Genomic DNA, 14,656 nt, shown 5'->3' with positions numbered 1-14,656 from the left:
CACACATAGTTGTGGTATGTGTATTTTCATTTCTTTTTTTTACAGATTTTATTTATTGACAAAGAGAAACACAGCGAGAGAAGGAACACAAGCAGGGGGAATGGGAGAGGGAGAAGCAGGCTTCCCTCTGAGCAGGGAGCCCAATGTGGGGCTCGATCCCAGGACCCTGGGATCGTGACCTGAGCCGAAGGCAGCCACTTAATGACTGAGCCACCCAGGTGCCCCTGTATTTTCATTTTTTTAAATAAATACCTAGCAGAGGAATTGCTGAATCATATGGTAGTTCTATATTTAATTTTTTGAGGAACCTCCATACTCTTTTTTCATACAGTTTGCATTCCCACCAACAGGGTACAAGGGTCCCTTTTTCTCTACGTCCTCGCCAACACTTGTTATTTCTTCTTATCTTTTTTATAATAGCCATTCTAACTGGTGTGTTTGATTGTGGTTTTCATTTGCATTTCTCTGGTGATCAGTCATGTTGAGCATCTTTTCATGTGTCTTTTGGCTGTCTGTGTGTTTTTTAATTGGATTGTTTGGGGTTTTTTTGCAGCCAAGTTGTATGAGTTCTGAATGTATTTTGGATATTAACCCTTATTGGATATATGATTTGCAAATATTTTCTCCCATTCAGTAGGTTGCTTTTCATTTTGTTGATGGTTTCCTCAGCTGTGCAGAAGCTTTTTATTTTGGTGTAGTTCCGCCTGTTTATTTTTGCTTTTCTTGCCTTTGCTTTTGGAGTCAAATACAAAAACTCCTCTCTAAGACCAATGTCAAAGAGCTAATTACTGCCTTATGGTTTCAGGTCTTATGTTCAAGTCCTTAATCCATGTTGAATAAAGTTGACCTTTGTGTTAAGCTGATCTTTTTGTATGGTATAAGATAGGTGTATGGTTTCATTCTTTTGCATGTGGCTGTCCAGCTTCCCCAACACCACTTATTGAAGAAATTATCCTTTCTTATATATTGTTGGCTCCTTTGTCATAAATTAATTGACCATATGTGTGTGGTTTTATTTCTGGGATCTCTTTTCTGTTCCACTAATTGGTGGGTCTGTTTTTATGCCAATACCATACTGTTTTGATTACTATAGCTTTGTAATATGGTTTGAAATCAAGAATTGTGATGGTTCCAGCTTTATTCTTTCTCAAGACTGCTTTGGCTATTCAGGATCTTTTGTGAATCCATACAAATTATTGGATTTTTAAAAATTTTTATGAAAAATGCCATTGGAATTTTGATAGGGATTGCATTGAATCTGTAGATTGTTTTGAGTAGTATGAACATTTTAACAATATTGATTATTCTAATCCATGAACCCAGACTATCTTTATATCTCTCTGTGTTTTCCAATTATGTCCTCAGTGTCTTCAGAGTACAGATCTTTCACCTCTTTGGTTAAGTTTATTCCTAGGAATTTTATTCTTTTTGATGCAATCGTAAATGATGTTTGCTTAAATTCTCTTTCTGATAATTTGGTGCTAGTGTATAGAAACCCAACTGATTTTTGTGTGTTCACTTTTTAAAAATTTTTTTAAATTTAAATCTTAATTAATTAAACTTAATTACTTAATTTTAATTAAAAAATTTAAAACTCTTTGCCATACTTGGGGCTTAACTCACAAACCAGAGAACAGGAGCTGCATGCTCTACTGACTCAGCCAAGCACCCTTTGTGTGTTGACTTAATCTTGCAATGTTATTGAATTCATTTATTCTAACAGGTTTGTGTGTGTGTGTGTGTGTGTGTGTGTGTGTGTGTGTGTGTGTGGAGTCTTTAGGGTGTTCTGTATATAATATCATGTCAACCTGCAAGTGCAGATAGTTCTTCTTTTCTGATTCAGATGCCTTTTCTTTTTCTTCCTAATTGCTTTTGCTAGGAATTCCAGTATTATGTTGAATATAAGTGGTGAAAGTGAGTATCTTAGTCTTGTTCTTGATCTTAGAGGAAAAGCTTTTAGGTTTTCACTGCTGAGTATGATGTTAGCTGTGGGCTTGTCATAGATGGCCTTTATTATGTTGAGGTGTGTTCTCTACCCACTTAGTTGAGGATTTTTTTTTTATCATAAATGTGTATTGAATTTTGTTAAATGCTTTTTCTGCACTATTGAGATGATCATATGATTTATCCTTCATTTTGTTAATATGGTACTACGTTGATTTACAGATGTTGAACCATCCTTGCCATCCCTAGAGTAAATCCCATTTGATCATGGTATATGATCTTTTTAATGTATTACTGAATCAAGTTTGCTGATATTTAGGTTTTGGATTTTTGTATCTATACTCATCAGGAATATTGGTCTGTAATTTTCCTTTCTTGTAGTGTCCTTACCTGGTTTTGGTATCAGGGTAATGCTGGCTTTGTAAAATGAGTTCAGAAGTGTTCCCCCCTCTTTTATTGTTTGGAAGAGTTTAAGAAGCATTGCTACTCATTCTTTTTTTTCCTTAAGATTTTTTATTTATTCATTTGAGAGAGAGAAAGTGAGCAAGAGCATGAGCTAGGGGATAGGGTCAGAGGGAGAGGGAGAAGCAGACTTCCTGCTGAGCAGGGAGCCTGATGCGGTAACTGGGATCATGACCAGAGCTGAAGGCAGACGCTTAATCAACTGAGCCACACAGGCGCCCCAGTTCTTTTTTTAATGTTTGATAGAATTCATCAGTGAAGCCAACTGGTCCTAGACTTTTCTTTTGTTGGGTGGTTTTTAATTACTGATTCAATATTCTTATTAGTAATTGGTCTGTTCAGATTTTCTATTTCTTTGTGATTCACTCTTGGTAGGTTGTATTTGTCTAGGAATTTATTAATTTCCTTTAGGTTTTCCAGTTTTTTAGTGTATAATTATTTATAGTAGTCTCATGATCATTTGTATTTCTGTTATCAGTTGTAACCTCTATAAATTAAATTTTAGTAATTGAAAGTGTAATACAAATTTGATCTACTTTCTAGGTTTAAACAAGTCTCTTGAGTGGTGTTTCTTCACCGATGGAGAATTACTTCCAAGCAGAAGCTTACAACCTGGACAAGGTATTGGATGAATTTGAACAAAACGAAGGTGAGAATTTATTTTGGTGAATCTATTTGAATACATTTATGATATGGAGAATGTGGGATTATAAGAGGATGCAACACTTTAAAAAAATAGAATGACTTAATAACTTAATGATAATAGCATTATATTTTAATGCCCAGAGGAAGAACTAACAGTTTTTATTTTATTTTATTTATTTATTTGACAGAGAGGGAGACAGCGAAAGAGGGAACACAAGCAGGGGGAGTGGGAGAGGGAGAAGTGAAGCAGGTTTCCCACTGAGCAGAGAGCCCAATGTGGGGCTCAATCCCAGGATTGACACTTAACAACTGAGCCACCTGGGCACCCCAAGAACTAACATTTTTTAGCACTGTGTGCCAGATACTATGCTAAAGCATTTACATGGACTGTATTATTTAATCTTTAAAATAATCCCATGAAAGTAGATCTTATCTACATTTTATAGATGGAGAGGCACAGAGAGATTAAGCAATTTCCCCAAAGTTAGTTTGCTAAGTGGCAGAATGATTAATATCCAGGCAGTATAATACTAGAGCCTGAACTTTCTTTAAACAACCAATTTATGGTCAAGAAAAGCTTTAGAATGTGTGATTGTATTTCCTAAACTAAGAAAAATAACTTGTTGCCTATTGATTGACCAATAAGGATACATTTTAAACCTAATTTTAAAAGATTTATAGTTTTAAGTTACTGCCAAGATGGTTAGATAAAATGTCTGCCTAAGATTCACTTCATTTAGGAAAACCTTTTCCTTAAATTTCTCTCAGTATGATTTAAATGGATAAGCCATAATTAATTAGATCCCTCCTACCCTGATATTCTCTGTTTTTTTTTTTTAAGATTTATTTATTTGAGAGAGCACAGGGTTGGCTCGGGGGAGAGGTGGGGAAGAGCAGAGGGAGAGGGAGAAGCAGGGAGACCAAGATGGGTCTTGATACCAGGACCCTGAGATCATGACCTGAGCCGAAGGCAGACATGCTTAACCAACTGAACTACTCAAGTGCCCCTTGATATTCTGTATTTCTAAGGGGGAAATGGCATGTAACAAGTTTATAAAGTGATGTATTTCTATCTGAAGTCCATGATTTTAGAAATGGTCTCCAAACCTTTATTATATCCAGTGATTCAGGTTGTTCTTGGGTAGTAGTTGAGAAGAGAGATTAATTTTAATGTTGTTGCTTTGGGTCTGTGATAGAGTAAGCCTTATATAGAATTATGGGAGTAAGGAAGGAAAAGGGAGAAGGAAGGATACATGGAATAGCCTGCTATTCTCATATTTTACCACTGATAACCCAAAGCTTCCATAGCCATAGGATTCATCTAAATGTGAAAATAATCATTTGGGATTTTATTGGATCTATATACCAAGGTGGAAGGGGTATTTTCCTCTCAATTTCAATCATTTATACAGATAATTTCTCAATCCTTTCTTTGGTTTGGCCCTCTGTGTATCACAGTTATTTGTTATGAGATATCTACACAGGTGCTATACCTAATCACTTGAATAGTATACTTCTAGAATACCATTGACTCAAATAAAACTGTTAGTTCATTACATCATTCTCTTTATGACTTCTGTAGATTCTAGTAGGGTGCTTCGTATATAGGTGATTTTGAATATATTTTCGTTGTATCAGGAAAAATTGTCTTTTAGTTCAAAAATACAGCATTTGCTTATAAAAAAATAATTCCTTTAGAAGGAGAACTTCAGAAGCCAGATTCTTGTTTGGAACTATGTTGTTTATTTGTTTTGAACTATTTTTTTAAAATCTTAGTACTAGTTGTATTAAAACTACCACCTCTAGCCTGCTATCTTTCCAAGTATATTTTAAATAAAGTGATTTTTCATTTTGTGTTAATTTCCTTATTTAAATGAAAAATATACCACATACAAACTGTGATAACACTAGATAATTAACGTTATACCCATGTAGTAGGTGATTAAATAATGACATTTTTAATAACTGATCTAACATTCTTGTTTGAATATTATTAAATATTCTTGTAAGAAGCAGCATTTCCTTTTTATTTCCATGAACCATCTTGGAAATAATGATTTCTTTTTTTAAAGGAAGCATATGTTATTAAATTTCAAGTCTTTGCTAGCCCAAATTTGGGCAACTCATGATTTAACACTCAGAGGATTCAAGACCATTCTCTACACATTTTGATGTTTTATGGCCTTTACAATCCGCCCTTTCAGTTCCTTTCACTACTTCCTTACAATAATTCTTTTTTCAACCCAAACTGATTTACTTATTGCTCTCTCAGATTGTTGTGTTTGGAACTATACTTGTTCCCCCTTAAGAATGACCTCTTTTCCAGACTGAAATAAAATTGTCTTTGAAGCCCAGCCGTTTGCTCCTGCCTCTATGAATTCCAGCTTGCTACCTCAGCCTCTAAAATATCTTTGTTTTCTGAATTTATTTTCTGTACATAATAGTTTTCAAATACTATGCTGTCCTGTACCGCTAATTAGATGCTCATGTGTACTATATCTGTTTCTTATTTTTCCAACTAGATTATGTACTTCTTGGAGGCCAGAGCTATCATTTAATCTTCATGCTCCTTAAGCACAATGCTTTTACTATGGTAGATACTCACTTAGCATATATTTCTTGTATACCTACTACATACCAGGCACAATGCAAAGTCAGGACTTACACTGATGGAGAGAAATGGTTTCTGTCTGAAAAAGTCAGGTAGAAGCCATTGCATTACAGTGTAGTAAATGCTTAAATAGAGATATGAACAAGGTGCTAAGGGGGCATTAAAGATTAATGTTACTATTGAGGGGAAAATATATCTGCATAATTTCAGGACTATGATTATTTGATACGCTGTAAGAAGACAGCAAGAAAGACAGTAAGTGTATTATTTCTCTAAATATACATATGGTACTATAACTTGGGAAAATAATCATCATAGTTATAATCTCTTAAAAAGTAAATTATGCTTATTGATGGAATATAAATAGGTTGATTTAGTAAGATAAATGAATATTTTTCTGCCAAATAGCCTCAGATAATTATATAAATATAAACCTAATTAATGTGATATAGTTATGAGTATAATTTCACATACTGTAGCAAACTTTTTAAAATGCTTATTATGGACAAATTTCAAATACATACAAAAAACAGAATAGTGTAGTAAATTCTGGTATACCGATTTCTCAGCTTCAACAGCAGTTAACATGTTGCCTGTTGTGTTTCATTTGTATCTTCACTCCTCCCTGCTTGTTACTTTTTTAGTTTTGTTTTTTTTTAAGATTTTATTTATTTGAGAGTGAGAGCACGAGCAGGGAGGAGGGGCAGAGAGAGAGGGAGAAGCAGACTCCCCACTGAGTAGGGAGCAGGACACAGGACTTGATCCCAGGAACCTGGGATCATGACCTGAGCCAAAGGTAGACTCGTAATCAACTGAGCCACCCAAGTGCCCATTTTTCGTTTTTTAAGATGAAATTTACATACATTAAAATGTATAGATCTTAACTGTAGCAGTTTTGACAAGTAAATATATCAATGTAACCCACATTCCAGTTGTCCTGTAGATTATAGATCATTCTGTCTCCACAAAAAATTCCTTTGTTTTCCTTCCCACTCAGTTACTTCATCTTCATCACTGTCCTAATTTTTTTCCAGCTTAGATTAGTCCCCAGCCTATGTTGTACCCAACCAATCGAAGGTCTTTTCCGATTGCTACTCCCTGCCCCTGCCACCAAGTATAGCCTGTGTACCATCTTAGTTATGTTACTAGATTTGTTTTTTGGAATGTTCTGGGATATTACCATTTGGTGACATGTAATATAGGAACAGTCTTAAGAATATTTTTTATTCTTAGCTAAAAATTAGAAACTTCATATTCTAGGAATATTCTATTTTTAGATATCCTGGCAATATTTATTTTCAGAATATTTGCAAATGTAGTTAATTAACTGAGTCCTAGCTTTTCCAGTGTCACCAGCAAACTTATTGCAATTATTTATTTTTTCAGATGAAACAGTTTCTCCTATTTTATTGGATACCAAGTGGAATAAGATTCTAGATCCCCCGTCTCACCGACTGTCATTTAACCCTGCATTGGCCAGTGTGAATGAACCTGCAGTTTCTAATGAGTCACAGCCACAACTAAAAGTTTTCTCTCTGGCTCATTCAGCTTCTCTGACCACAGAGGGAGAGGACCATTGTGCTAATGGACAGGACTATAGTCTGAATCCAGAGATCAACACAATGTGGATTGATGAAAATGCCGTTGCAGAAGATCAGTTAATTAAGAGGAACTGTAATCGAGATGATCAATGTAGTACTGTCGAAGTGGGAGAGAAGAAATGTGGAAACCTAGCTTGTCTGCCGGATGAGAAGAATGTTCTTGTTGTAGCCGTTATGCATAATTGTGATAAAAGGACATTACAAAGCGATTTGCAGGATTGTAATAATTGTAATAGTCAGTCCCTCATGGATGCTTTTAGTTGTTCACTGGATAACGAAAACAGACAAACTGATCAATTTAGTTTTAGTATAAATGGGTCCACTGAAAAAGATATGAACTCAGAGAAACAAATGGATCTGTTGAATAGACCAAGTGCAGTGGGGGATTCTGTTAAACATACGTGTTCTACTTTATCTGATAATCTAGCCAGTATCTGTTCTCCTTCACAATTAAAGGATGATGAAAATACAGGTAGAGACCCATCCATGTCTGTGATTACAAGTTTAACAATTGATTCAGTAATCTCATCCCAGGGAACAGATGAAGGTCCTGCTGCTAAAAAGCAAGAGAACTATATACCAGATGAGGTTCTCACTGGCAAAACCAGCTCTGCTAGGACAGATCTAGGGAGTCCAAACTCCTTTTCCCACTTGAGTGAAGGGATTTTGATGAAAAAAGAGCCAGCAGAAGAGAGAACAACTGAAGAATCTGTCCAGTCTGGTTTACCTTTGCTTCTCAAAACAGACATGCCTAATGGGTCTGGAAGGGAGGATAACTGTGAACAGTTTTCAGATTGTCTTGTGTCCAGTGACATTAGAGCTGATGAAAAGGAAGGTTGTGAACATGAAGAAATTCTTGGCACTACAGAACTTCTTAATATGACAGAGCATTTCTCTGACTCTCGGGAGATGACTAATTGGAAATTGACTAAACTAAATGATATGAATGATAGCCTAATAAATAAAGAAAATGAGAAGTTTCTGCCAATGAATCAGTATGAGGACATTTACAATGATAGTGGAGGAGAGTGTGATAGAATGGCAGAAGCAGGTCTGGATTTAAATGGAACTTGCATGAATGAAAGTGAAGGATGTGATTTCTCCACTATGGATACACCAGCAGCAAATTCTCTATCTAATTGTGATTCCTATGGAATGCAGAGCCCAGTTGTTTGTTTTGTTCCAAAGACTTTACCCTCCAAAGAAGATTCAGTAACAGAAGAAAAAGAAATAGAAGAGAGCAAGTCAGAATGCTACTCAAATATTTATGAACAGAGAGGAAATGAAGCCACAGAAGGGAGTGGACTACTTTTAAACAGCACTGGTGACCTGATGAAGAAAAATTATTTACACAGTTTCTGTAGCCAAGTTCCATCAGTGCTCGGGCAGTCTTCCCCCAAGATAGTAGCAAACTTGCAATCTATCAGTGTTCCTTTTGGTGGTGCAAGACCCAAGCAACCTTCTAATCTTAAACTTCAAATTCCAAAGCCATTGTCTGATCATTTACAAAATGACCTTCCTACAAATAGTGGAAATAATATTAAAAACAAAAATGATGTTCTTGGGAAAGCAAAATTAGGGGAGAACTCAGCAACCAATGTATGTAATGCCTCTTTGGGAAACATCTCTGTTGCTGATACAAATGGGGAACATTTAGAAAGCTACGAGTCTGGGATATCCAGTAGACCGTGCCTTGCATTAGCTCCAGAAAGCCCAGATAATGATCTCAGAGCTGGTCAGTTTGGAATTTCTGCCAGAAAGCCATTTACTACTCTGGGTGAGGTGGCTCCTGTATGGGTACCAGATTCTCAGGCTCCAAATTGCATGAAATGTGAAGCCAGGTTCACATTCACCAAAAGGAGACATCATTGCAGAGCATGTGGGAAGGTAAGTTGTGTGTATATCAAGTCAGAAATACGGCATGCCCACTTTATTAAGCTCAGTTAGAGATTAATAAAGGCAATATAAGGTGAACATACTTCTGGTTGAGATGACATTATAAATAGCTTGGAACACCCAGTTTTAGTAAATTTCTCAAAAAAAATGACCTCGCTGAATCTTAGTGTTTATATAACTTTTTTTGTTGCCAAGATTTAAGCTGAATCACTTTCCATGAACAGATGAAAATTGAGGAAGTATTAACTTGGTGGTTTCTGTATTGACAGATACTTGGTTAATGGAATAGTTTAAAATAAGGAAGTTATTTTTTTATAAAGTGATTATACTTTTTATTTTTTTATTTTTTTACAGATTTTATTTATTTATTTGACAGAGAGAGACACAGCGAGAAAGGGAACACAAGCAGGGGGAGTGGGAAAGGGAGAAGCAGGCCCCCCCGCCGAGCAGGGAGCCCGATGCGGGGCTTGATCCCAGGACCCTGGGACCATGACCCAAGCCAAAGGCAGACTCTTAATGACTGAGCCACTCAGGTGCCCCAAGGAAGTTATTTTTTTGATTTAAGAAATACTTGTGATTGACTTCATATTTTTTTAATTCTTGAGAAATTGAACATTACACTTGAAATCCATCTTAGTTTTTGCTGTAGGAATTTGGTCAGTCTATTAGACATTCTGGAACTTTTTATACGCATATACACATATTTTTGTCTTTTTCCCCCCATGTAATTTTTTTTTAAAAGATTTACTTATTTATTCCAGGGGGGTGAGGGCTGGAGGGAGAGGAGTCCCAAGCAGACTCCATGTTCAGTGTGGAGCCAGACCCGGGGCTCAATCTCATGACCCTGAGATCACAACCTGAGCCAAAACCAAGACACTTAACTGACTATGCTATGCAGCAAGGCGCCCCTCCCCCCATGTAACTTTGATACAGAATAGAGTTGAGGGCTATAGATCCTATGACAAGGTTATAAGAATAATGGATATTCCTTAGCTCTCCCTGAGTTTTGCTTGCTAGTAACATATCAACTTACTGGTTTATCTTTTTAACAAAGAACTGTAAATAAGGAGGAAGGGGATTTTATATTTTTAAAAAGAATGCAAAGTTTGGTTTCAGGTATGGATTTCAATTTTAGCATTCTTACTATTAACTGTATAACTTTATTAAGCTTTTGTTTTTATAAAAAATAGAAAAGATTAGTAATTTTCATTGGTCTTTTGTGAAGATTAAATGAGATTACAGATGTAATAGTAAGTGCTTAGTAATTAAATCTGTACTTCCGTTCTTGCCTGATTTATTGGTCTATTTGTGTTAATTAAGATGCTTTCAACTTTAAGGAACAGGGTATCTGACCCTTAGTGACGTAGACAAAAATAACATTTCATATAACAGGAAGCCTGAAGATAGAGACTCACTTATGTCTGGGTGCAGTCAGGATAACTAAAGTTTTCTTGGTCTTCACTTGCGGTCTCAGAGTGGCACAGCTCTAAGCATCAAGTTCAAGCTGGCAACTTCTCAAGTACAGGGAAATTGGTTGGGGGCAAAAGAGCCTGTTCTTCTTGCTGCCCTCTCATCAGGGAGGAAAGAATCCCTAGCAACTTCTTTCACTTTATTGGCCAGTTTTGGATCACAGGTCCAATTTTATACCTATTATTGACAGAGGGGAACAGGATTGCTAGGATTGACTAAGAAGATCAGTCATGATCATCCTCTGGGACTGAGCCCAATGTTGCCTGAACAGAAGTGGGATCCTGTTAATATGGAAAAGGAGGAGAATGGTTCCTGGGTGGGTAGTCAGTAAGGGCTATTATTAAGGGTACAAACAAACCAAGTGATGGGGATCAGAAGGAAGTGAAAGCTGTGATTGGGCTGCTGGTCTCTGATTATTAAAATTTGAAGAAAATAATGTGTCTAATTCCTAAATAGCTTGTAGTCTAAACCTATCATCAGTAGCCTGAATTGTCAATTTTCTGTTAAGGAATTAGAGTTGTCATTTTTATGTTGTTCTATGTGTTGCTTACTGTGTATAACACTTTGTGAAAATTTTGCTCTCTTGAGCAAATAATAACACTTTTGCTCCAGATCAGCATATCCAGATGTAATGATTAAATAGGTAACTTAGGTGGATTTAGAAGGGAAATGGTGGCAAAATGCACATAAACTGAAAAATTAGATGGGAGTTTTGCTGAGTAGAATTTATGAATTTATGGATTCATGTGGATTATGGATTCATACTCTATTTTTTCCTTTCCATCTCCAGTTACCTCAGGGATGTTCTAAGGAATGATGAGATAAGGTCTGTAAAAATCCTTGAGCTTCTCAGAAGAAAAGAGCTTATAAACATAGGTATACTTTTTCTAGCTATTAATGAGATTATACTGGGAATGTAGCTAGAAACATACCCCAAGTGATGGGATTTTATAAAATAATGTTTAATATTGAAAAAAGAAATTTAATTTGCATGTCCAGTAATTTCTCTTCTTAGTATCTACAGCTTAATACTCTTTAACAAGCATATATTAAGCACCTGATATATGAAAGGTTCTCGGCTAAGTATTAGAGATTCACAGATACAAAAATTGTGATCTGTGACCTCATGGAGTTTATAATTAAGGGCACTGATTTCAGTAAGTTGGGAGAAGAATATCTGGATTTCCTGGAGTTTAAAAAAAAAAAAATCCTAAAAAATATTGTGAACCACTGATCTGAGCAAACAGACCATCCCACAACAAATTATAAGACATTGTATTAAGAGCTAGTTATATGTGATTTAAATTCATTCTCATTTTTTTCCCCAAGATTTTATTTATTTGACAGAGAGACAGACACTGAGAGAGGGAACACAAGCAGGGGGAGTGGGAGAGGGAGAAGCAGGCTTCCTGCCGAGCAGGGAGCCTGACATGGGGCTCGATCCCAGGACCCTGGGATCATGACCTGAGCCAAGGGCAGACGCTTAATGACTGAGCCACTGAGGCGCCCCAAATTCATTCTCATTTAATCCTCATTACACTCTTGTAGAATGGGTTGTTAATTTTTTTCCTGTTTGGTAGATTCAGAATCAGAGACTCAGAGTGGTCAAGGAATATGCCTAGGATCTCACAGCTTGAAAGTGCTAGAGCCAGCTTTGAAGCTAGTACTCCTTTTTTTTTTTTTTTTTAAATCAAGATCCTCCCTTTTTAATGTGTGGATCAATCATGTAAATTAAAGAGGAATTTAAGAATATTTTTAAAGAAATAACAATTTTAGGTAGGCAATTGTAAGGAAGATAACAATCATATGTGCCAAGGCTACGTGATTCTTCCACAGGCCCCACAGGGAGAGATCGATGCCCTGGTTTAGCAAAAATTCTTCGCCAGTACATATCGCATAGCTACAGGTATTATTCGCTGTTACATTGACTCCTGGGCAGAAGTTTTGTCCCAAAAATTCATTATGCTGCAAAGCAGCATAGCTATATCAAGGAATGCTGAAGTACTGAAGCCAGGAGAGCCAGGGCCCAACAGTTCTGAGATTTACCAACAGCCCTGAAAATATCATCATAAACACAAAGGAGATGGTCATGAGAAGTGTTGCTATGGATACCACACTCTGGCCTGCTGCTATGGCAGTGCCATAGAACTGGCCGAATAAGCCACCATCAAAAGGGTAAACATCATGATGAAGAAGGCCTCCACAACTGGTTTCAAGCCTAACAAGAAGTATATTATACAAGTAAATATAATACTTGGTAACATCCTCATGGGTAATAAATCAGATAACAGTTTTCCAAAGAAAGAAGATGACACTCTGTAGCATCCACTGATATATTCATGTATAAAGAGCTTCTTTTCGACCACAAAGAGCTCCACAGCTGACACACTGCTGAAACACTGGTTGGTCGTCAGGAAGAAGAGCACTCCTGATCTATTCTGGATTCCTGTAGGATCATTTTTTAGATCATAGAAAATAGCACCAATAACCAATCCCAGGATGACTGTTACAATTATCTGAGCTATAGAGGCCTGGGGATTGCCCAGTAAGTTTTTGAATGAACGCTTGGAAATCCATCTGAGTTGATGACAGAAGGAGGTAGCATAGGTGATCTCCTTAAAGGTTGAGCTCTTCCTTTTATGACTCTTTACGAGTCGATCTAACTCATCTTTCGTTTTTCTGCAAAAGTCAGAGTTGCCATAAAACTCAGCTATTTTTTCTTTGAGTGGAGATCCTCTCTTGGAAGGCTCTTCAGTCTCCTTGACTTCACCCTCTTGGTCCTCTCTGTTTAATATCACAGCAGAGGAGTCTCCATTAATGACATCCAGGAAGAAGTCTGCAGGGTTACTATAAGGCTCATAATGGTAACCCACTGATGCAAAGTACCCCAAGGCCTCCTGGGCAGGCCCATGGAACATTAGTCTTCCTGAGGCCAACAAGGTGAGGCTATCAAACAACTTGAAGATAGAATAAGGAGGCTGATGAATGGAGAAGATGATTGTTCGTCCCTGTTCAGACATCCTTTTCAGGAGCAAAAGAACAGCGTTTGCCATGCTTGAGTCTAAGCCATTGTGGGCTCATCCAGGAACAAGATGGCTGGTTCGGTAATAAGCTCCATTCCAATAGTAGTCCTTTTTCTTTCTCCTCCAGACGCACCACGTACAAATTGAGTTCCAACCTTGGAATCTGCCACTTTATCCAGACCTAACTGCTAAATGACCTTGTTAATTTGTTCATTTTTTTCATGACTCGTCATAGTTGTTGGAAGCCGGAGAGCTGCTGAGAACCGTAAATTTTCTCTCACTATCAGAGTTCCCATCACGACATCATCTTGTACCACATAACCTGAATTACATTTGAAATTGGCAGGTCGAGGTGCTCCATTTATCAAAACATCTCCAGATAATCCATTCGGATCTTTCCTTGCAGCTAAGATATCTAACAAGATTTGCCGCCACCTGTGGGTCCCAGAATGGCATTGAGGTCAGGTCTCATGATGCCATTGACATTTGTCAGGATTTCTTTCTCAACTGTTTTTCGACCAAGAATAAAGCCACTCTTCACTTTTACTCGATAGCAAATGTTATGAAAACTTAACACGGCTACTTCAGTAAATGTCTTCGGGTTGTTGGAGGTCATCCTGGAGAGATCACTGGTGTTTCTTCGTGACATTGGGATATAAAACTTGATCATTATTGGAAGACATCTGGAGAGTTTTGGCCTTTCCTAAGGAAGCAGCTCCTAACAATGGCATCAAGCATCTGTACTGTGCTTTCTGAATTGTGAAGAGCTTTTCCAAAATCTTCCTGACTCCTTTCCAGGCTGCTTCCTTCCTGCGACTCCCAATCTCTGCAGGACGGTCCGGGACTCCCTCTTGCCTCCTGCGCGCTCTGGACTCGACCTCTAACGAGGCAGGACTCAGGACACAGCCGGCGCGCGCGGCAGACCCCTATCCCGAATCCCGCGGGGCGACCTTCCTAGATCGAAGCGCTTGGCTCCGACACCACCCACAGTGTCCGTGCGCTCC

General features: G+C 37.4%; 1 protein-coding gene and 1 pseudogene across 1 annotated transcript in view; one reads left to right on the top strand and one right to left on the bottom strand.

Annotated features, from left to right (window-relative positions):
* The window catches only part of ZFYVE9 (zinc finger FYVE-type containing 9), a 180,949-nt gene that overhangs the window by 71,514 nt on the left and 94,779 nt on the right, over window positions 1-14,656 (top strand). Inside the window, exons 3-4 of the mRNA XM_028106742.2 lie at window positions 2,950-3,055; window positions 7,049-9,150. Coding sequence (XP_027962543.1) covers window positions 2,986-3,055; window positions 7,049-9,150 — 2,172 coding nt within the window. The 5' untranslated portion in view covers window positions 2,950-2,985. The remainder of the gene's footprint in view (window positions 1-2,949; window positions 3,056-7,048; window positions 9,151-14,656) is intronic.
* Window positions 12,373-14,347, bottom strand: LOC114212034 (broad substrate specificity ATP-binding cassette transporter ABCG2 pseudogene; annotated as a pseudogene).

This window comes from Eumetopias jubatus, unplaced genomic scaffold (genome assembly GCF_037043125.1).
Source record: "Eumetopias jubatus isolate StellerSeaLion01/CBP00866 unplaced genomic scaffold, mEumJub1_p1.0 scaffold_4, whole genome shotgun sequence".
In the NCBI taxonomy this organism is placed as follows: domain Eukaryota; kingdom Metazoa; phylum Chordata; class Mammalia; order Carnivora; family Otariidae; genus Eumetopias; species Eumetopias jubatus.
Note: the sequence above shows the minus strand (reverse complement) of the source record. Positions and strands in the feature narration are given on the sequence as shown.